Below are 23,327 nucleotides of genomic sequence, written 5' to 3'. Positions count from 1 at the left end.
GGAATGGATTGAAACTTCACACACTTATTCACTGTGATAAACTGACTTACATTGCACAGGTCCCATAACTCTATTCTGCTTTTTTACAAAATTATGCCCCTTTTTCGACTTAGAAATTTTTGGTTAAGGTTTTGTATGTAAGCTGGTATCTCAGTAACCACTTGTGGGAATGGATTGAAACTTCACACACTTATTCACTGTGATAAACTGACTTACACTGCACAGGTCCCATAACTCTATTTTGCTTTTTTACAAAATTATGCCCCTTTTTCGACTTAGAAATTTTTGGTTTAGGTTTTGTATGTAAGCTGGTATCTCAGTAACCACTTGTGGGAATGGATTGAAACTTCACACACTTATTCACTGTGATAAACTGACTTACATTGCACAGGTCCATAACTCTATTTTGCTTTTTTACAAAATTATGCCCCTTTTTCGACTTTCGTATTCATTCAGTCGACAAGGCTGTTGAATAGTCGAGCGTTGCTGTCCTCTGACAGCTCTTGTTCACAATGTTGTCTATTGTTGAATGGTGGCAGTCGGTCAAGCTTTTTGGCATTATCTCAAATATTAAAGTTTTATTTTAAGCATGATGCAGATTTTTATAGTTAAATCAATAAAAGACCAGGATATTTTGAAAACAATAAATTTGTTTAGTTTTACTTCGTTTTTTTTTCATAGGAAGTCAGTGACATACAACAGTCAGTGAACGCTTCTAGATACTTTTTTTGTATTTTGTACAAAAGTGTTCTCTGCAAGCAACTAACAACTTCTAAACATGAATTACAGGTGGAAGGCCGAGACAGATTTTTTTTTGTAACCAATCATGAAGAACATATGCCTTGTCCAGAATTTGAACGGATTACCTCCTAATTTGAAAAACTGCCCTTACCCATCGATATAAATGTGAGCATGGTTAAAGGTTAATTAAAGTATTGGTTATTTTCTATTTTCTAGCATAGGATATCATGTTCCCCGCAAGCAACTCACAACTTTCCCACATGTATAGCTGGTTGAGGCCTTAAATAATTGGTATTTTCGACTTTATATATTCTAGCATTGGATTCTATATTCCCTGCAAGCAAATCACAACTTATCCACATAAATAACTAGTTGACGCAGCTGTAGCTGCAATCATTACAGAGAACAAGCCACACCGGTGATTTGAATCTATGTCCTCCAGACTGGAAATCCTGCTCCTAGTGACTTAAATTTTACCTAAATGTATAAATAGCCAAGTTTTGCTATTGGCCTATTCAACTTGACTATTGTTTACTTGCATGAAATTTCGATGTATTTAAATACATTCAATAAAAAATTAAACACACTAGTAGTTAAATGTTAAAAAGAAGTTTAGCCAAGATATGGCCTGTAATGAGTTAACAATGTGAAATATATTTTTGACTACTAGAAGGGTCATAACCCTGTCACTACCGGATCAATCAAGCCCATTATTAAACTTAACTGAGACCCCCAATCTTCATTTAAGTCTGGTAACAAAGACAAGACAGTGATTTTAGGCTACAGAAGCCATACTAGGAGCTTGACCCAACATATTTTAAACATGAAGGAACGTTTTAGAATAGGTAGGAAACAAATAAATATCTAAAGGTCTATAGGGGACAAAAGAAAACAACAAAACACACACATTTTCTGGATGTTCATTTCAAAACAATTCACTAACATAGATGTATGTATCACAGATAACTCATATTATAATGGTGTGTGTAAAAGTTTCCCCATTGTGAAAGCTGATCAAAATGATCATGATGTATGAACTGTAGAATATTTATTTGTAGTATTTCAAATGAATGAAAAGATCACAGAGAACAGGAACATCACATTTTACATTACTTTAGATGCCTTTATTAAAGAATTGAAACGTTTTAAAATATTAAACTGTAATTTTGGATGATATCCTTGAAGAAAAAATGACCTTACTATGTCAAATATTAAATTGCAGACATTTATTAATAAAAATAAAACAATATTTTGGACAGTTGGTTCAAAAAGAGTACTTTTTGATTAAAATTTGAAAGTCGGACCAGACTTTTATTTTGTATTACATCTATATTCTAAAGCCATATTTAGAGCAACACTTATCATATAGTATGTGGGATGAAATTAGATTACTGTACACTGTTCCAAGTCAAAAAGAAACCAGAGAGAACACAATTTTGATAACCGAGGAATAAACTGACCATTATATTGCTTATTATTTAAGTCCATCACAAAATACTATCTCACTTTCTTTTAATTCTAATGTAGTTGACTATGACTGACAGATTTCAATCAAATTTAGTCTGTAGATTTTTTCTCCAATTTTCTAGTTATTTCCTATGGAGTCTTATAAAGTTTTTTTTAGCTTTTCACAATATTACGTCTGATCTACATCAATGGTGAGATCCATTTTGGTCATTTGTGTGGGCTCAGACATGCCACCACCGCGCAGTCCTGCCAGGAACACCTGTGGTTTTGGTACATTAGTATAGTTATCCTCCTTTGTCTGGGTCGTTTGTTCCCTAGAAATAGAAATAAAATTTCTTATAACAACTGAGAAAGTAAGTCAAAACTAAAAAAAAATCTGTGAAAAATTTATTTCCAGGTCATGTTATACAACACTTATAGAATGACTTGCCAGTCAATAAGTCAGAACTATCAGGCATCTGGCAAATAATTTTGACTTATAAGTGTATTATATTTGGTAATAGGATATTTTGAACTATAGTTAAATGCAATTGTGACTGCAAAAGACATCTTGATTTTTTTCCCCTAAGTCTCCTCTCTGAAACATAAACACTTAACTCTCTGAAGTCATACAGCTGAATTTGGAACCAGTCTATGAATATAACAATGTCACTGGTCAGTTTTAAGACTTAGCCCAAATCAGCCAATCAGATGGAGACTGGCACACATTCACAGTTTTATAAGCTTGGATGCTGGGCTTGCAGTCTGAAGTCCAGTCTACTACAGAGCATACAGGCAGGAAAGGGAAATATAAATGCATGAGAGAAAGTATACAGGCCTACTTTGTGTCACCATTAACTGTTGTTGAGAAATTTAGCAATCTTCCTGTATGTAATGAGAGAGCCAATGAATTCTATTCACAGATACAAATTACAAATACTGGGTGAACCTTCAGACTGGGAACAAGCAAACTCACGTCTCTCAGTACCTTAAGGCAAGGTCAACAAGTCAACACCCATTTCACTGCTGCTACAGCCAATCAGCTGAACAACTGTTATTACAATCAAAGTTAAGGTAATGAAAAGTGAATACATACTTTGGCGGCCAGACTTGTATAGCAGTATCTCTTCTCATGTTGCTGAGATCTGTCTGCATGGAATGTGTCACCCGTGTTCGTAGATTGGCCTGAAATAAGATCATAACAATAGACTTTCCCTCGAATGAAAAAAGAAATACAGACGAAGATGTCGTATTTTTCAGCGATGTAAAAAGTAAGTTGGGTGTATTGAAAGCAATTTGTTAAGTCAGTTGTTGAAAAAATCCTGGAGTACTGGGAAAACTGTATTAAACACACACTGTAAACAGAGATTACTTAACTCTCAAAACCACTAATTGAAACATTTGTCAAATAAAGGCCACCTGCAAATATTGAACTTTCACGTTTTCCCCAAGTCTGGTCTTGACATACATGGCTCTAAAGTGTATTTAAATTTTTCTATGATCACATTTACTTTTAGAATTTAAATCAGTTTGTGGCAAAACTGCTTGAAAGGAAACTGGTATGACAAAGGAGCTCCTTACCTTCATAGACTTGAGTAATAATACATAATTTTAAATAAACATACTAAATTTTTAAAATGGACTGGTCCAAATTTCAATTTGGGCAATACCATTTATTATTTGAAGCGGTGTTCACTGAAAATTTAGACTGAATAGCGAACAGAGCAGCTGATCTTGGTCTGCACTGGTTGCAAAGGCAGAATCACTTGCAGCAAGCAGGCTAAAGGTTATATAAACATACTATAGCAAAAAGATTAAATCAGCTGACTTGACTCCAATATTGACCGTGATATTAATTTGCCTCTGATAAAACAGAGAAGAAAAAAAAATGTAGACAATTTCAGGCACAACACAATAAATATATCAATGATGCATATAAACACAGAGTATATACCAGTTTTATTGCTTTTCTTCTAAGTTCCCATTCATTCCACTCGTATGATTTGACAATATTGGATTCGAGTATATGTGTGTCCGTCTGTGTTCCACTGTCATATTTCGTCACAGGCTTCTCTATCATACGGCCTTGATCCTTGCCCTAAATACAGTGGTCAACAAACATGAGATCAATATACAATGAGTATTTGGTGGGGTATATGAATTTATAGATCAACATCTGGATATATAATGTATGAGAATTTTGTTTGTTTGTTAGGACCGAATTTCGAGGAATGACACAACCATACAATCTTAAAAGGTAGTTTCCACAAATATAAAATTAATAATTTCACAGTACATGTATCAGGTTTTAATCACTCCAAATATACAATTATGAAATCATTAAACTTTCCTATACCTTAGTGTAGTAACTGGCCTGAGAACAAAGGCTTTTACTTATAAAATAGTCCAATTTTCATGCAGTCTTTATCTTAAAATGTGCACTGTTAAAAGCTTTTGTTTTGGGTTCACCCTAGTTATTTATATCTATTTGTAATAAGTATATTCCTTAAATAATGTCAAATCTTTAGAAAATCAAGTTAAAATTCTTCTTGAAAAAGAGCTAACAGAGTTTGAAATCAGTGAATAAGAGCTACCATAGTTTGTAATCAGTGAATAAGAGGTACCTAGATTGAAATCAGTGAATAAGAGGTACCATAGTTTGAAATCAGTGAATAAGAGGTACCTAGATTGAAATCAGTGAATAAGAGGTACCATAGTTTGAAATCAGTGAATAAGAGCTACCATAGTTTGAAATCAGTGAATAAGAGGTACCTAGATTGAAATCAGTGAATAAGAGCTACCATAGTTTGAAATCAGTGAATAAGAGGTACCACAGTATGAAATCAGTGAATAAGAGCTACCATAGTTTGAAATCAGTGAATAAGAGGTACCTAGATTGAAATCAGTGAAAAAGAGCTACCATAGTTTGAAATCAGTGAATAAGAGGTACCATAGTTTGAAATCAGTGAATAAGAGGTACCATAGTTTGAAATCAGTGAATAAGAGGTACCTAGATTGAAATCAGTGAATAAGAGCTACCATAGTTTGAAATCAGTGAAAAAGAGCTACCATAGTTTGAAATCAGTGAATAAGAGCTATCATAGTTTGAAATCAGTGAATAAGAGGTACCTAGATTGAAATCAGTGAATAAGAGGTACCACAGTTTGAAATCAGTGAATAAGAGGTACCATAGTTTGAAATCAGTGAATAAGAGGTACCTAGATTGAAATCAGTAAATAAGAGGTACCATAGTTTGAAATCAGTGAATAAGAGCTACCATAGTTTGAAATCAGTGAATAAGAGGTACCTAGATTGAAATCAGTGAATAAGAGCTACCATAGTTTGAAATCAGTGAATAAGAGCTACCATAGTTTGAAATCAGTGAATAAGAGGTACCTAGATTGAAATCAGTGAATAAGAGCTACCATAGTTTGAAATCAGTGAATAAGAGCTACCATAAGTTGAAATCAGTGAATAAGAGGTACCATAGTTTGAAATCAGTGAATAAGAGGTACCTAGATTGAAATCAGTGAATAAGAGCTACCATAGTTTGAAATCAGTGAAAAAGAGCTACCATAGTTTGAAAGCAGTGAATAAGAGCTACCATAGTTTGAAATCAGTGAATAAGAGGTACCTAGATTGAAGTCAGTGAATAAGAGGTACCATAGTTTGAAATCAGTGAATAAGAGGTACCATAGTTTGAAATCAGTGAATAAGAGGTACCTAGATTGAAATCAGTGAATAAGAGGTACCATAGTTTGAAATCAGTGAAAAAGAGCTACCATAGTTTAAAATCAGTGAATAAGAGGTACCATAGTTTGAAATCAGTGAATAAGAGGTACCTAGATTGAAATCAGTGAATAAGAGCTACCATAGTTTGAAATCAGTGAAAAAGAGCTACCATAGTTTGAAATCAGTGAATAAGAGGTACCATAGTTTGAAATCAGTGAATAAGAGGTACCTAGATTGAAATCAGTGAATAAGAGCTACCATAGTTTGAAATCAGTGAAAAAGAGCTACCATAGTTTGAAATCAGTGAAAAAGAGGTACCTAGATTGAAATCAGTGAATAAGAGGTACCATAGTTTGAAATCAGTGAATAAGAGCTACCATAGTTTGAAATCAGTGAAAAAGAGCTACCATAGTTTGAAATCAGTGAATAAGAGGTACCTAGATTGAAATCAGTGAATAAGAGCTACCATAGTTTGAAATCGGTGAATAAGAGGTACCGTAGTTTGAAATCAGTGAATAAGAGCTACCATAGTTTGAAATCAGTGAATAAGAGCTACCATAGTTTGAAATCAGTGAATAAGAGCTACCATAGTTTGAAATTAGTGAATAAGAGGTACCTAGATTGAAATCAGTGAATAAGAGCTACCATAGTTTGAAATCAGTGAATAAGAGATACCATAGTTTGAAATCAGTGAAAAAGAGCTACCATAGTTTGAAATCAGTGAATAAGAGGTACCATAGTTTGAAATCAGTGAATAAGAGGTACCTAGATTGAAATCAGTGAATAAGAGCTACCATAGTTTGAAATCAGTGAATAAGAGCTACCATAGTTTGAAATCAGTGAATAAGAGGTACCGTAGTTTGAAATCAGTGAATAAGAGCTACCATAGTTTGAAATCAGTGAATAAGAGCTACCATAGTTTGAAATCAGTGAATAAGAGGTACCTAGATTGAAATCAGTGAATAAGAGGTACCATAGTTTGAAATCAGTGAATAAGAGGTACCTAGATTGAAATCAGTGAATAAGAGGTACCATAGTTTGAAATCAGTGAATAAGAGCTACCATAGTTTGAAATCAGTGAATAAGAGGTACCTAGATTGAAATCAGTGAATAAGAGCTACCATAGTTTGAAATCAGTGAAAAAGAGCTACCATAGTTTGAAATCAGTGAATAAGAGGTACCATAGTTTGAAATCAGTGAATAAGAGGTACCTAGATTGAAATCAGTGAATAAGAGCTACCATAGTTTGAAATCAGTGAAAAAGAGCTACCATAGTTTGAAATCAGTGAATAAGAGCTACCATAGTTTGAAATCAGTGAATAAGAGGTACCGGTACCTTATTTATAACCAGTGAACAAGACTAACAGTTTAGAATCAGTTAAAAACGGTGAACATGGGATAATCGGTGAACAAGACCTAACAGTTTAAAATCAGTTATCATTCTTTTAAAACAAGAAATTTCCCAAAACTTGCAGTGTCCAATGATATAGAGATAAGTTGGACTTACCTGTGAATAAGGTGTAATTGTTGCAAACTGGGTATGTAATTCTAGCAACTGAATTAACTCTGGACTTCTTTTGGCTCCTTCAGCTACTTGATGAATGAACCTGCAATGCATACAGTTGTTGGTTTCATATTGTAGTCTGATACTTTTGAAGCTGTTCTGAATTTTAAGTAATTTCTCAATGACAGAGTAAGCTCATTTCTGTTTTTAATCACACCAAAATATAGGTTAAATGGTTACTTTTCAGCTTTAATAATGGAGTTGCATGGAGTCCATTCAGGCATTATTTTGGTCATCCACCTCATATAAAAAAATCTAGGTCCCAGATTGGATTTAAGATCCAATGTTAGATTTATAAATGTGAATTGTAATAATATTATATCATACACATTTCAGTATAATGTCTGTTACCCAAACTTCTGGAGTAAACACCTCTCTAGGATAATATTTTGTCTGTCTGTTTATATATAGAGAAACCTCTCTAAAGTGACACTCCTGGAGAGGTCAAAATGTGTTTGTTGTACAGAGGCTGTTGCTCTCAAGAGGGTTTATTTACTAAGAATTTCGAATAAAGGGAAAGAAAATATCTACTATTGTAGAGAGGTATTTGCTTCAGAAAGGGGTGCAGTTAGCAGAGAATATACTGTACTTTAATCACTTTAATCTTACCCATCTAGTCAGAGGTGCAATTAGCAGAGGTTATACTGTACTTTATAACAATAATCAGAGGTGCAGTTACCTGAGGATATACGATGTTTTCATAATAATAATCTTACTGTTCTCATCAGAGGTGCAGTTAGCAGAGTTTTACAGTACTTTCTTTAACAATAATCTTACCCTTCTATATTATTGGCAAATTCTATGGCTGCTTTTTTTGAAGAGAAGGCATAATAATGATCCTGATATCGTAGTACACCTATCTCTGGGTTGGCAGGTAATAATAAACGATCATATTTTGCTAGCGCCCATGCACAAAATCCCTGAAAATTTATGAATATGTCAACAATCTCAAAGCTATATAGTAATGAAATATTGCATCTTCAACCACGAAAGCTTTCATTAATACTGATATCTGTGGGTACAAAATATTTTAAATCTTCCGGCTAGTAGAAACTATAAGCTTCAGTAAAAAGAACTCAACTGTCTTTGTACACAAATCTATCGATATTAGCAAAAATGCTCTAAGTTAAAGGAAGAAAATTACATATAGGAATACTAGATTTTTACAGATGAAAAAAAAAATTCTGCATTATTTTAGAAGAATCCAATTGTTCAAGCATATAATCTCAGATTTTGTTGTTTCAGTAACAGAAAATAATTACCAAGTTAATGAAATAAGACCAAGTGCAAACTATTCACAAACAGCTAAAATTCAGTTAAATACAGGAAGGGCTCTACAGTAGTGAGAAAATAAAAAAACAATATCTTTGTTTTACTTACTCTATACTGTAATGGTAATTTATTGAAGTTTTTAGTTGTCTCTGGAAACAGCCAGTCTAATTCTCTAAAATCTTTTGGATTTACCCTGAACTCTGCACCAGACATCTACATAAAAATTGCAGTAATTTTTATACATGTATATAAATCAAGTTGAGAAATATCTGTACACTTTGTAACTGTAACCCTTGTTGAGAATTGGATAAAACTAAGTGCCCATGCTTCTCTCCCCATATACACATATACATATATGACCACAATAAAAGCATCTGATCATATCTCCGCTGTTTGCTATTCAGCCAGTATCTTTTTGGTAAGCACCCCTTTTAACAGTAAATGGCAGTCAGTAAATTACGTATTTTCTGTATGCAATTTAGGTATCTTCTGTCCTTTACAGAAACTTATGTGCATGTTGAGTTTGTTAATGTCCCAAGAATGCTAAATTTTGCTAACAAGAACAGATAATCACAGAGACACTGTTGAGTGTCATTTAAGTCCATTAGGATCAAAGCTCAAGAAATGATGGCTTCAAAATTACCTTTATTTGGTACAGTTTCATAATCCTCATGGGCAAAACAGAGGGAATATAACAAGAGCACTGCCTTGCAGGTGCAGACGCTCATCTGATTTTTTGTCATTGTATAATAGAAATATTGTCCTACCCGTGATTTTCTAAGTCCAAAAGGGGCCATAATTCTTGCAAAAAGCAACGTAGAGTTATGGTACTTGCTGTGCAGAGTCAGCTTTTAATGGTGAATAACTGCTCTAAACTTTAAAGCAATAGCTTTGACCGTTAAGGAGAAAAGTTGACCTAAACACAAAACTTAACCAAGAAATCTGGTATTTTCTAAGTCCAAAAGGGGCCATAATTCTTGCAAAAAGGTGGATGGAGTTACGTTTCTTGCTGTATAGGGTCAGCTTATGATGGTGAACAAGTGTTGCAAGTTTTAAAACAATAGCTTTGATAGTTTTGGAGAAAAGTTGACCTAAACATAAAACTTAACCAAGAAATCTGATTTTCCAAATCCAAAAGGGGCCATAATTCTTGCAAAAAGAAGGATGGAGTTATGTTTCTTGCTGTACAGAGTCAGCTATTGATGGTGAACAAGTGTTGCAAGTTTTAAAGCAATAGTTCTGACAGTTTAGGAGAAACGCTGACCTAAACATAATACTTAACCAGGCAATGCCGACACCAACCAAGTGATGACAATAACTCAATTTTAAAAAAAAAAAAATTAGATGAGCTAAAAATCAACATATATATATAAGAAGAACAAGTGGTGTACCTCCTGTATCCTTTCTTCATCAGTCTTGATAGTGACCCCACTCAGGAATGGAATAAGGACTTCATCATTAAACAACTCCCTGTGACCCTGTAAATAAAGTGATACATTGTTTTAAAAGCGTCAAACATTATGAAATCATTTAATTTTGTAAGCACAACATTTCAGGGTTTTGGCCAAAAAAGCCACTTTGAAGGGATATGAGTTCGTGGATTTGAATTTTTTAACACATAAGTTAATGGAAACTTTACTGTCTTGTTCTTAGAAATTTAAATTTCAGGATTAAGGTTTAGGAGTATATCACCAAAACACAGAAATATTTTATAAACAAACAACATCGTTACCAATATTTTACCTGACCATTACATGTTCTGCCGTTGTGTCCCACTCTTAAAATATTCTGAAAAAGTTGTCCCCCTTTGAAAATGAATTCCATTTGTAAAGAAATAAAAATAAACAATTGCTGAAAACTGTCTTCCACCTAGTTATGTGAAATTTCAACACTCGCACGCTATTGCAAATGCATCAAAACAAACATGTGTAACAGTTCCTTGAAAATGGTGAGTTTTTAAAGGCGTTTGACTGTCCGGAAGTGGGGCCCCTTTAGGCAGTTCTTTTCAGGAATTCAATGTTTATATCAGTATACTGACACTCAGGTAAAATATTGGTAACGATGTTGTTCGTTTATCAAAAATTTCTGTGTTTTGGTGATATACTCCTAAACCTTAACTCCACTACAAAATTCACAAAACCCTTACCCAATAGACAAAAAGCCACGAACATACCCATTCGCTGGAACTATTCGCAGCATGATCGCAGCAAACTATAACATTTCCTTAAGGAAAGTTTGTCTCCTAATAATATTGATAATTTCACTGCAAGGGAGGAGTTATCCAGCTTAGAGCTAGCTTGTAAATAGTTAGTGTTTCTATTTAGAAACATTCTCAAGTCTTAAGACTGTTATGACATATACAACGCGACAACCAGAAAACTAGAAAGTTGCAGTTTATTATTTCTGTCTGTTTTATAATGTTGTGGTGCCATTTTCAGCAGATTTTAGGCTATAAAATGACAGTCAGTTAACCTAATTAATGTTTCTGGATTCTGTGTCAGTACACACATGGTCAACTGACTAACATAAATCAAGAGTGAAGGACAAATGACTGCAGTAACTGTTGTGTTCTCTTCCGCCAAATGGTATCATAAATTCCCTCAGTTGGTCACAAAGTCAATCAAACATGACATTAAGCTTAACATCACTGGACTCCGATTAAGGTTGAGATCTTCTACAACAAAATTTTCATCATTTTTGAACTGTAACCTAAGAGGATGGGTTTCCTAATTACTACAAATCAAATGGCATTTATTTTCTCATAGTTCTTAAACATTAAAACATCTTTGATTAACATAATAATATCAAAGTGTAACAGTGATGTGACTGTGTTAAACGATTTCATCAAAAGTATATATCAGTTGATTTTTTAAAAACCAAAAATACTTGACAATTAAAGCAGAAATATGGCACAGGTAATGTAACAAAATAAAGTAGTCTGTGACCAGAGTGAGACAAGCAATGGGAAATAAGATTATCTCACAATGGTGTATAATTCCAGATACTCCATTTAAAATAAAAGAAGAAACCTTCTAAGTAACCTTCCTTGCCAGCCATGGTCTCTACACTGAGCTAACTGCACAAGCTTTTTCTCACTGAACTTAGAGTGAAATCATTTAATACTGTGGGCATAAAATTTCTTGGGGATATCAGTTTGAGGATTTCAAGTTTTGAAATGAATGGAAATACTTTTTGTTGGGATCTCATTTCATGGAGTCTTGTAATCATGAAATCCAAGAAAATTAGTCCCCAATAAAAATTAATGATTTATACTTACCCTTGTAAAAGGATCAAGGCTAGCTAGAATGTTACTCAGCACACTGAGAAGAACCATTTCATCTTGAAATCCACTCCATAGCTGTGACAAATGTATAAATTGTGGCTGAAATAAGAAAAGTTACATTTTATACATAAAAGAGGAGCATGTCATCTGTAAAATCTGTAATTGCTTTTTGTCTAGTTGTAAAAGGCGTGAATTTATTGTGATAAATACCGTATTTCATTCATCTAGTTTATGAAGAAAACCATGTTTAATTCAAATGTTGATGCTTGTGTTATTTTGTCATTACTTACATAGACTTGTGCTGTAGGGACGGCAGTTTTTGACTGTACAGTAGCTTGTAACTGCTCCATTCTAGCAGCTAGCTGTTGTTCTAATGCTTCTACTTGCTGTGCACAGCTTATAACATCATTCTGTGGTGTAAATAGAATATTCTACACTTAACATATCTCCATAGGGTATACAGGGTACACACATAATTATGAAACAGACATGGCTTTAACAGAATCAAAAATGAAGAAAATTTAAAGTCCTAAAAACATGCCTTCGGAGAGCATGTAACTCAACTTAAAGACAAACTGTACATATCAGAGGCAAAACGAATAACATTCACTCGGCAAAACTGTAGATCAAAATCAGTTCTCTATAGAATTGAGATATCAAGGTACAACTGTAAATAATATATCAATCACCTCACGAAAATGGTACAAATTTAAAGCTTTCTCATTGTAAATTAAATTTAGTTTGACATGCAATATTTTCAGGACATATGTATACAGACTGACAAACAAAATTAAATCAATTATTTGAGGATAAGTAGTGTTTTACAAAATACATAAATGACATACCAATATAACTCTAAGGAAGGCCTCGTGCTGTCGTGAGTTTATGAGGGCCTCTTTTAACAACTGAACAGATGGCCCCTCGGCATTGTCCCCTGCCTGAATCTTCTCTATCAGAGCTGTAAGTAATATTTAAATACATCAAAATACTGCAGGTAAAGTCCCTAATTTTGATCTTAACATTAAGATTATTACTGAGAATATTAGATGAAAATCTATCCTAAAACATTTACATTTTTAACACAAAACATTCCCCTCAAAACGTAATGGCCAAAATTCACATTCGGGGGTGATTCCATATATGAAACAACAGGTCTGTCCCAATACATCACTTTGCTCAGATATTTTCAACAGATTTCTATAGTAAAATGTAAGAAAAGCAATCATTTTAACTAAGGTAGTGAACTGTCAATCTGCAAAGTACGTATTCTCAACATTTCAGTAATTTCGATATTTTATGGAAAGCCGTATGCACAATAAACTATATTTACATCCGAAGAATGACAGAAAGCATAAGACTATGTAATCACACAGAAATTGCTGAGTGTCATTACTGGTCCGCTACCTTAACCTTTACCCTGCTAAATTTCTGTTATAATGGACCGGTCCATCATTCAATTTGGGCAGTACCACTTATTATTCAAAGGGATGTTCACTAAAAATTTACTGACTGAACAGCAAACATTGCAGACCATGATCAGCCTGCATGAATGAGCAGGTTGATCTTGGTCTGCACTGGTCGCAAAGGCAGAATCACTTGCCGGCAGCAGGCTAAAGGTTAAGTAGGTTTTACATGAAATTTACACCTCAAGATTTTAAAATCTATCAGTTTTCAAAAACCCTATGAAACATTATTCTTACAATCGGTAACCATAAGTAATTTTCATTCTATCTAATGTAAGAATCAAGTGAAGCAGACTATACCTGTGTATTTGTTAGCAGATCGGAGCGCTGCATGAATTTCTGCATCTACATTCTGTGTGGTGGCTGGTACAGCTTCATTCAGAATAGCTGGCACTGAAATAAAAGTACAATATTGTTACAGCTTGATTCTTCCTTTAATGCTGTCACATTAGTAGGGGGATATATCTTAAAAAGCATTTTTTCCATATTGTAATTTTGCTATCTCATTATGAATATTCCCGACAAATACACACAGTTATCATAAGTAATCAGAATTAAGAAACTATCCAATCTTAACCCGAGTGCTTTTAGTTTTTTAAGCTATTGTAACATTGTAAAATCATTTATATACGACGACTTCCAATTTCAGTACGATTTCAAAATACATCCTTCTGATATTCCTGTCTCCTTTATTTTTACCATTTTTTTCAATTTACGAGATATTACTGGAGGTACTTACAGTCATCAATACCCTCTCCACCTTTTCCGCACTCCTTATTGAAGAGTCGTATTCCTGTAACAATCATTGTTAACTCCAGCAGTTGTCTTTCCTTGTCCCGTTTAGTGAGGGACATAAATGTTCCAAGTTCAGTTTGAGGGAAAACACTCTGCAAAGCAGCTGAAAATGCACAAATAATGCATGCTAAAACTGTGTGTGACACCACTGTGTACAGCTATTAACACTAAATTGCAGACTTACAATCAAGTTGTGGTATGGTAATGTTAAGATGTGGTAATTTCTAAGGAAAGACCAAAGACATTTACATTATTGCTGACTGGACCTCTCTAATTCTGTCAATGAAATTACTCCATACTTGTGTAACTTTTATGGCAGGTTCTGGTTACCTCATCTACACAGGCAACACCGTCATAGACCTCACAGGCAATTTTAGTATATCTATGCACATATGCCTTTTTGAACATTTTTAGCCCATAACCATCTATTTTGGAAATAGTCTGAAAATATATGTATATTTTTTTTTTACATCATTTACAGTGAAATTTCTTAAACTTTACAATGCCAGACAGCTTTTGCCTGGATTTCAAACAAGTACTTGCATCTGACTTTGCAATAACGGTAATAAAGGGTGGAGACGGCAGTCTCGTTCAATCCAAATTTTTTCTAGAGGGTTCCTTAGTTATGCAGCTACTTGCCTTATTCCGACGTATTTTCAAGTCACCATTTTGATTTATTCTATTTACATTGACAACCAGAAAGAAGTCACCTGCAGTGAGATACCAATTTTACTTGCTCCCTTGAAAGGCTGTTCATCTTACCTGTAGCCTCTCTGACAACAGCAATATCTGTAGGACTACACCTGTAGCCTCTCTGACAACAGCAATATCTGTAGGACTACCAAGACCAGATCTTACCTGTAGCCTCTCTGACAACAGCAATATCTGTAGGACTACCAAGACATGATCTTACCTGTAGCCTCTCTGACAACAGCAATATCTGTAGGACTACCAAGACCAGATCTTACCTGTAGCCTCTCTGACAACAGCAATATCTGTAGGACTACCAAGACATGATCTTACCTGTAGCCTCTCTGACAACAGCAATATCTGTAGGACTACCAAGACCAGATCTCAATAACACGGCAGATACAATCTTACGGTACAAGCTCTCTAATTCTTCACGTGTTCGCGCTCTACTGTCTGTGATCTCACGAAGTACTGGCTGTAAACGTGATTCCAACACACGTCTATGTTCATCCAAGAAATCAGCTGTGTAACAAAAATATAATTCATATTGAGACTGCATAAACAGTGCTTTAACACAAAGGTTTCAATGAACTTAGGATATTAAACAAGTTAAATTCTTTTAATTTAAAAAATTACAAATATATATATATATATATATGTCAATTCATTAATTTACAGAATAATGATTAAACTCCTACTTTTTCATACCCTAAACAGCCACAAGAATACCATGGTTATATATAAATAAAGTGAAACAATTTCATCAACAGGCTACAAAACTGAACTAAGAATAGATATGGGATTGGTAAACTTACATCTTGTTGTATAGTTCATGTCAAAGTACACTTGCATTTTGACAGTGTCTAAAGCTGGAGACCTTGTATCCATAAGACGATCTACACATAACTGAAACAAGACAAAAACAGCTTTGAATGTGTTGAATAGCTCACATTTAGACAAAATACATCATTAATCTATCCAGACCTTTAGTTGCCTCTTTTAAGTTCAATCAATGAAAACAACTGTCAAGAACTGATTACTTTGGAAGGTTTTTTAGCTGATTTGATAGCCATATTGTTGTCAATTGTTTGGCATTGTTGAGCATTGTTTCGCATTGTTGTGTGTCATATTGCATTGTTGTGATGTCACTTTTCATTGTCACGATGTCACTTCACATTGTTGTATGTCACCCTTTAGTCTATGCTCGATGGAAGACATTACAACTGGCTCAAACAGGATTACATAGTCTAAGATTTCAAATAAAATCTAGTACCATAGTCTAAATATAACCAGAGTGTAAAATGTACTAATAAAGCACAGAGACTGAATATGCCACGCATGAGGAAACCAACATTTGTGGCTTTGCGACCACATGGATCAGACCAAACCCTGCTTTCCGGCAAAATGTCAGGATCCATGATGTTCGCTTTTCAAACGCTATGTAATTAGAGAAACTGTTAGCGAACAGCATGGATCCTGACCAGACTGCGCGGATCCATGCTGGTCACAAAGCCACTATGTTGGTTTTCTCATGGCACGGCTCATATATCTTCCAAGTGATTTAAAAGTTGTTTTACCCTGATTAATTTCTGTACATCATCTTTGGTCAATGTTCTGTCCACATTAAACTCATTGGATGGATCAAGTACCACTGCTTTTACCTGAAAATAAGACAACAGAATTATATGCTAAATGATTCGATATACTGTTTAATTTCATAGATATTTCTTTATTTGAGTCGTGCCATGAGAAAACCAACATAGTGGCTTTGCGACCAGCATGGATCCAGACCAGCCTGCGCATCTGCGCAGTCTGGTCAGGATCCATGCTGTTCGCTAACGGTTTCTATAATTGTAATAGGCTTTGATAGCGAACGGCATGGATTCTGACCAGACTGAGCGGATGCGAAGGCTGGTCTGGATCCATGCTGGTTGCAAAGCCATTATGTTGGTTTTCCCATGGCACGGCTCATTTATGTTAATGCCTAATGGCCTTCATCACAATGACAATATTCAAGTACAAATTTATACTATACAAGGTGATTATCTTGAGATACATCAAAAACCAATATGTCATTTTATCATTGACCAATTCTTAGCTTGAATAGCTTCTCCAGTAAAACGTTAAATAATACTCAACATCTTGTTATTCAAAACCAGTCTGTTTGGATCAGTATTTTAACTAAACCCAGTTTTGATGGAAAATTTTCAAACTGATGATAACTGAAACATTTATATAAATCTACCAGAATGTTTATTGTGTTGTATCTATTAAATGAAATTTATTTAAACCGATTTATTATGTTGCTGAATACATGTTATCAAATATTGCTGTAATCACGTATTTTACAGAAAAAAAAAGGCTTTTGTTTTTGTTATATATCTAAGTAGCAAGTACCGTCAAGGACCACAACTGTTACAATGGTCCAGCTTCTATAACAGAATTCACTGTGATTTTCTTCAATAATAAATAAATTGTAAAATACTGCATTCAGTTTGATAAAACAAGAGTTACTTATAATTGACTCCATCTACAGACTTAAAGATTTTACAGCAAAGTTTAATCATCTCTTTTTTCTGAAAATTGAGGAGAAATATTTTCAAACCATAATATATGAATTTATTCAATATCAAAACTAGGCTGGAAAAGTATTTCCTTACCATAAATGCAACTAAAGTTTCTGACACTGCCTGTCCCTTGCTGGCACATTCTTGAGCTATCTCTCGAATGATGTTCTTGATAACACTTTCTGCCTGGGCTCGAGACATCGTGCTGGAGTTCTTATTTTACCAAAACTTTATCTGTATGATTAACTTATCAGAATCTGAAAGAAAATTAAAAAGAAACAGCTTATAATTCTGTCATAGTTTAGCAGCATATCATCTTTTAACAAGAGCACCGCCTTGCGGGTGCTGACGCTCATCTGATTTTTTTTGTATAATAGAAATATTGTCCTACCCATGATTTTCTAAGTCTAAAAAGGGCCATCACTCTTGCAAAAAGCAGGATAGAGTTATGTTTCTTGATGTACAGTGTCCACTTATGATGGTGAAAAACTGTTGCAAGTTTTAAAGCAATAGCTTTGATAGTTTATGAGAAAAGTTGACTTAAACATAATATTCAACCAAGAAAATGATTTTTCAAAGTCCAAAAGGGGCAATAATTATTGCAAAAAGCAGGATGGAGTTATGTTGCTTGCTGTACAGGGTCAGCTTATGATGGTGAACAAGAGTTGCAAGTTTTAAAGCAATAGCTTTGATAGTTTAAGAGAAAAAGTTGACCTAAACATAAAACTTAACCAAGAAATCTGATATTTTCTAAGTCCAAAAGGGGCCATAAATCTTGCAAAAAGCAGGATGGAGTTATGTTTCTTGCTGTACAGGGTCAGCTTATGATGGTGAACAATTGTTGCAAGTTTTAAAGGAATAGCTTTGATAGTTTAGGATAAAAGCTGACCTAAACATAAAACTTAACCAAGAAAACTGATTTTCTAAGTCCAAAAGGGGCAATAATTCTTGCAAAAAGCAAGATGGAGTTATGTTTCTTGATGTACAGGGTCAGCTTATGATGGTGAACAAGTATTCCAAGTTTCAAAGCAAAAGCTTTGATAGTTTAGAAGAAAAGTTGACCTAAACATAAAACTTAACCAAGAAATCTGATATTTTCTAAGTACAAAAGGGGCCATAAATCTTGCAAAAAGCAAGATGGAGTTATGTTTCTTGCTATACAGGGTCAGCTTATGATGGTGAACAAGTATTCCAAGTTTCAAAGCAATAGCTTTGATAGTTTAGGAGAAAAGCTGACCTAAACATAAAACTTAACCAGGCAACGCCGACGCCGACGCCGACAACCGCTCAAGTGATGACAATAACTCATCATTTTTTTTCAAAAAATCAGATGAGCTAAAAAGGGAAACAGTAGGCATAAAGTTACAGTACAGATATACATGCATGAAGAATGAACAAAATACCCTCTAAATGGTGAAACTGTCATGAGCATTTTAAATTCCTACACAACTAACCCACAACCTTGGGAGTCAAACACAAAAAACAGTACTTGTGAGATTATTTGCATACAGATCAAGGTTTAGCAGCAGATCTTCAAAACACAGAAATATTAACAATCTACCTGACCATTACATGTTCTGCCATACTGTCATGTAAGATGGATACTTAAAGAAATAAAAATAAACAATTGCTGAAAACTATATTCAGCCTAGTTATGTGAAATTCAGCACTGGGACATTATTGCAAATGCATCAAAATGTAACAGTTCTTTGAAAATGACGAGTTTTTAAAGGCGCTGAACTGTCCGAAAGTGTGGCCCCTTTAAGCAGCCCTTTTCTGGAATTCAATGTATATATCAGTAAAATGACAGTTGTTTTGTAGAGTAATATACATGCTTTATAAGCTGTTCAATTTTCATGCGAAACAAGCTTTTCTTTCTAAGATTTGGTGCTGTTTGTTTTTATTTCTCAAAATGTAAGGCTAAGTCTTTAAATCAGTAGACAATGGGGTTCTTGCCTTTTATAATCTTACTCAAATGTCTACTAACTGCATGATCTCAGAACGTACTCAATGGTCCAGTGGTACCACCGTCTGAGTACGAAACCAGGGGGTGTGAGTTTGAGTCCCTGCTCCTTCAACTAAAAATTACCATCATTGAGATAAGAGTCCCTTGTATAGGTGCAAACTAAAGAACCAGGGAAGCTTCTGGAATTTGCGCATCTTCTGTATCTTGCACTAATCCTCCTATTAACATTACTACTAACAGCCTTCTTGAGGATTCGCCCATAAGGGTAACCATTGGGAACTATAAATAAGCTTACATACAAACAAAAATATTAACTGATCTGCATGCACGGAGATAGCAGCGTCGAGTAATATCAAGAAACAGCTGTGAAGTTGTTGTAGATGTTGCACTGTCACTATAGTGTCAGTTTTAGTGTGAAAAACTTCTATTAATGCATTTCCACCATGTATAAATTATTTATGAGAAAGGGCATTATTTCTGCATTTCAAAAGATACCACTTGTTTGATGCAATTTGAATTTCATTGTTTTTTTCCCCCTATTTATTTCAGTAAACATTTTATTTTTAAATATGATACTAACACAAAATCATTTTCTATTCCTCCTACCATGTTGCCAGTATATATATGTGATTTTCACTTTTGCCATGCGAGTTAATTCTGTTTTCATGGTACAATATCCAACAAGATACAATGTTTCCTGTGGAAGTGTTAAACTTATCAAACCCTAATAAATCTTTTAACAATTTCATGTGCAAGACATATTTACAACTACTGCACTATGAACTTAAGACATCAAATGGGTAATTTCATCATATATTTTGGCAACACATAACTTATTACAAAGTTTGCTTGTCAAAAGATCAGCAAGGGTTTTTTTAAAAAAAAAAGATCCTACTTTGTATGCAAGGTGTGAAATTTAATCAGCTTTCAAAGTAGGTCAGATTTGTTTCTGTTTTGCTTGAACCTGGCACAGTAATTGTATACTGATAATGCAAAATATGATAAATCAAATTCATTCATTCAATTATTAATAAGGAAGTGTCAAATGGTACAGATGCGTACCTCTAGAATCAGATTTTAGAGGTACGAATCTGTACCCTAGACAACCCTGTTAAGGATTGTCTAGGAGTATGGACCTCCTTTTTCAATACATTGTGGGTTACATTGTATTTGTATCTTTGTGTTGCTGATGAAGAATTAAATAATATTTAATCAATATTCAACTGAAATTTAAATCATTCTAAATCGTTCACAGATACCAACGTTCACTCCCTTGTTTACATTTTCTTTCGAAACGTAAATACTTACTGAATAAGTCTTATGCAATGATAATACTCACAAGTGACACCTTCTTCAATAATTTACTGCAAAATATTTCTGCATTTACTGAAAATGTGACTGCAACAATCTTGGTTTTGTGTTACTGTCTTTCATCTTATAAACCATTGGGATGGGATTATGACCATTTTGCATCTGATTTTAACAAATTTTGCATTATCTTTATTGGTTTTATAGCAAATTCTAGCTAAATATAGCCAGATTTAAATAAATAGCTAATTTGTGTCTTTTCTAGGACCTGCTGAATTGAATGAAATGTAACAAGACTGCATTATTCATCAACAACCCTTCAGACAAAAACTTTGTAGCAGCTAGGTGATTAAAAAAGCCAACATATTTCTACTGCGGTAATAATGTACAGTTGAATATCGTTACCTCGATATCGGTTAGCTCGATACTCCGGTTAGCACGATGTGTTTGAGTCGGTCCCGAATTTTCCCTATTTACCTTAATGTAATTATTTATCATTACCTCGATATGATTAGCTCGATATTTTGTTTAGCTCGATGAGATTTTTCAGTCCGGTCAACTTACCTGTACTGTTTTTACACCTGGTTTCGTCGATATCACAGCTTGTCAAATAATATATATGTTATTTGTAAGGTGTGAAAATCAACCTATTGTTGTCCGGCGATGTATTAATCATATTCAAGTTAGTATGTGTGTTTGTTTTGTTTGTTATTTAATCTTTAATCCAATTTAAATGTCAGGAAGTTTGCCTTTAATTCCCAATAATTAGTGTTATAAAACACCGTGCAAGCCGGAAAGCTGTTTTTTTAAATATAACAACTAATCTGGATGAAATATTTTCCGTTTGACGGAGTAAAAGTCTGCCATTTAGGATTGAGTAACAGTATGTGTATTTAACTGACAAATTTTCGTTATTGAAGCACAGTCAAAATGACTATTCAGCTAGGAACGTTACCGCTGCATTCAGACTTGTTTAGGGAAGGAATTAAAATGCTAATGATTAAATGTATAATTTGAAAAATTAAAAAGTTGAATGTATGTATTTGATTAAGATGTTTTATTTGTAAATAAAATTAAAATCGTATTTACGTTTTATATTATTTCTTTCCCTTTTCAAACCCTCTGAAAAAAAGCATTGGATATAATGACAATATAGACGTCCAACACAAGTACAAAGAAGTCCCAGATAGTCGATATCGTTACGTCGAACTTCGGATACGTCGATGTAATTTGTACAGTCCCTTGAATATCGAGGTAACGGTATTCGACTGTATATATATTTACTGGGCATGTTCTACTGTAAGGCCCTAGTTGTGGCTACCATAACGTAACTGACGCTATTTTTTATTTTCTAATGGTGCAGCTATTAAGTTATGGCGAAACTCCATTTGGTTACCTAACCAGTGTCGAATTGCAACAACTGCACACCAACTCTCTTGAGAAACTGATGATGTCAAGCGAAGTTAATAGCATATGGTTATTTTTGAAAATCAAGATCAACATTTTGTAAATTTATGAATTTTATCGAATTAAATAAAAATAACCATTTTCAAGAAAATTCATGATTCAGTACAGCCTATTTGTTTTCAAAATGAAGAATACCCTGATCAGGTCACAACTGCAATGGCGGGCAAAATATTGCAGACAGTGGTACCCATTTGAAACTTGTGTTCAGTATTTAATTGCATGGTTTATTTTATGTCAATTCAAAAGAAAAATGGATAAGAAATATTTCAATGTAAAAGGTGAGTCCATGGCATTTCATTTGCAGAAACTGTAGCGTGAGACTCCTGGCATGATTTCTGGTTAGGTTTTAATACGGGATTTGTTTCAGCTCAGAGATCCTTGACAGCATATAAAATTTAGCTGAAATTTTTTAGCTATAAATGTACCTGATGTACCGACTTTTGTGATGCTAATAGTTAGATGCTTGTGCCCCCCTCCCATTTGCATATCGAGGACCTAGTTGCGTAAAGTACCACATACTTAGTGATTCCAATAAAATCATTCAATCTAGACATAAAATATTTAAAGATTTTGGCTGGCAGTAAGTTCCACTCTCGGGCAGAGAGTACTGAGAAGAAACGCATCCTTAGTTTGTGATTGCTTCCTTTCTCTATTAATTTCTTTCCATTGTTCCTAGTAGTTTGTGTATTAATTTAAACACAAATAATTAACTTCTCAAAACTTCAACAAAAGACCCTAACCCGGAGAACACAAAATAGAATATAGATACAAATAAAAAACATTTGCCGAAGGGCAGTTGTTTAAAGGCTCGATCACGACTTACTGACGGTAATACTGCTAAAATGCTAATTCATCTGTCAAACTATCACAACCGCCATGATGTTTACCATAGTAACAAGTACTCGCAGGTGATCGAAGACGGTGACTAGATAAAAACAACCCCGTGTCAATTATTTATTATGTATCTATTATGACTTAACTTCTGCAAAAATACACAAAAAACTTGAAGATAACTCAACTTCTGGATAAAATC

The 23,327-nt window shown here is 34.1% G+C and overlaps 1 protein-coding gene across 1 annotated transcript; it reads right to left on the bottom strand.

The window, feature by feature from the left end:
* Positions 1-1,645: 1,645 nt before the first annotated feature.
* Positions 1,646-23,248, bottom strand: LOC123546931 (cilia- and flagella-associated protein 206-like). Its single transcript, XM_045333596.2, has 17 exons — positions 23,118-23,248; positions 17,647-17,810; positions 16,564-16,647; positions 15,802-15,892; positions 15,320-15,508; positions 14,241-14,399; positions 13,802-13,894; positions 12,884-12,996; positions 12,329-12,448; positions 12,033-12,137; positions 10,147-10,233; positions 8,864-8,968; positions 8,261-8,403; positions 7,427-7,526; positions 4,142-4,285; positions 3,284-3,372; positions 1,646-2,522 (listed from the first exon to the last, which is right to left on the bottom strand). Exons 2-17 carry the CDS (start codon positions 17,752-17,754, stop codon positions 2,378-2,380), a joined length of 1,875 nt encoding a protein of 624 aa, XP_045189531.1. The 5' UTR covers positions 17,755-17,810; positions 23,118-23,248; the 3' UTR covers positions 1,646-2,377.
* Between the last annotated feature and the right edge of the window lie 79 nt (positions 23,249-23,327).

This window comes from Mercenaria mercenaria, chromosome 9 (genome assembly GCF_021730395.1).
Source record: "Mercenaria mercenaria strain notata chromosome 9, MADL_Memer_1, whole genome shotgun sequence".
Taxonomy (NCBI): domain Eukaryota; kingdom Metazoa; phylum Mollusca; class Bivalvia; order Venerida; family Veneridae; genus Mercenaria; species Mercenaria mercenaria.
The sequence above is the reverse complement of the archived record's forward strand: the minus strand, read 5'-3'. Positions and strand labels throughout refer to the sequence as shown.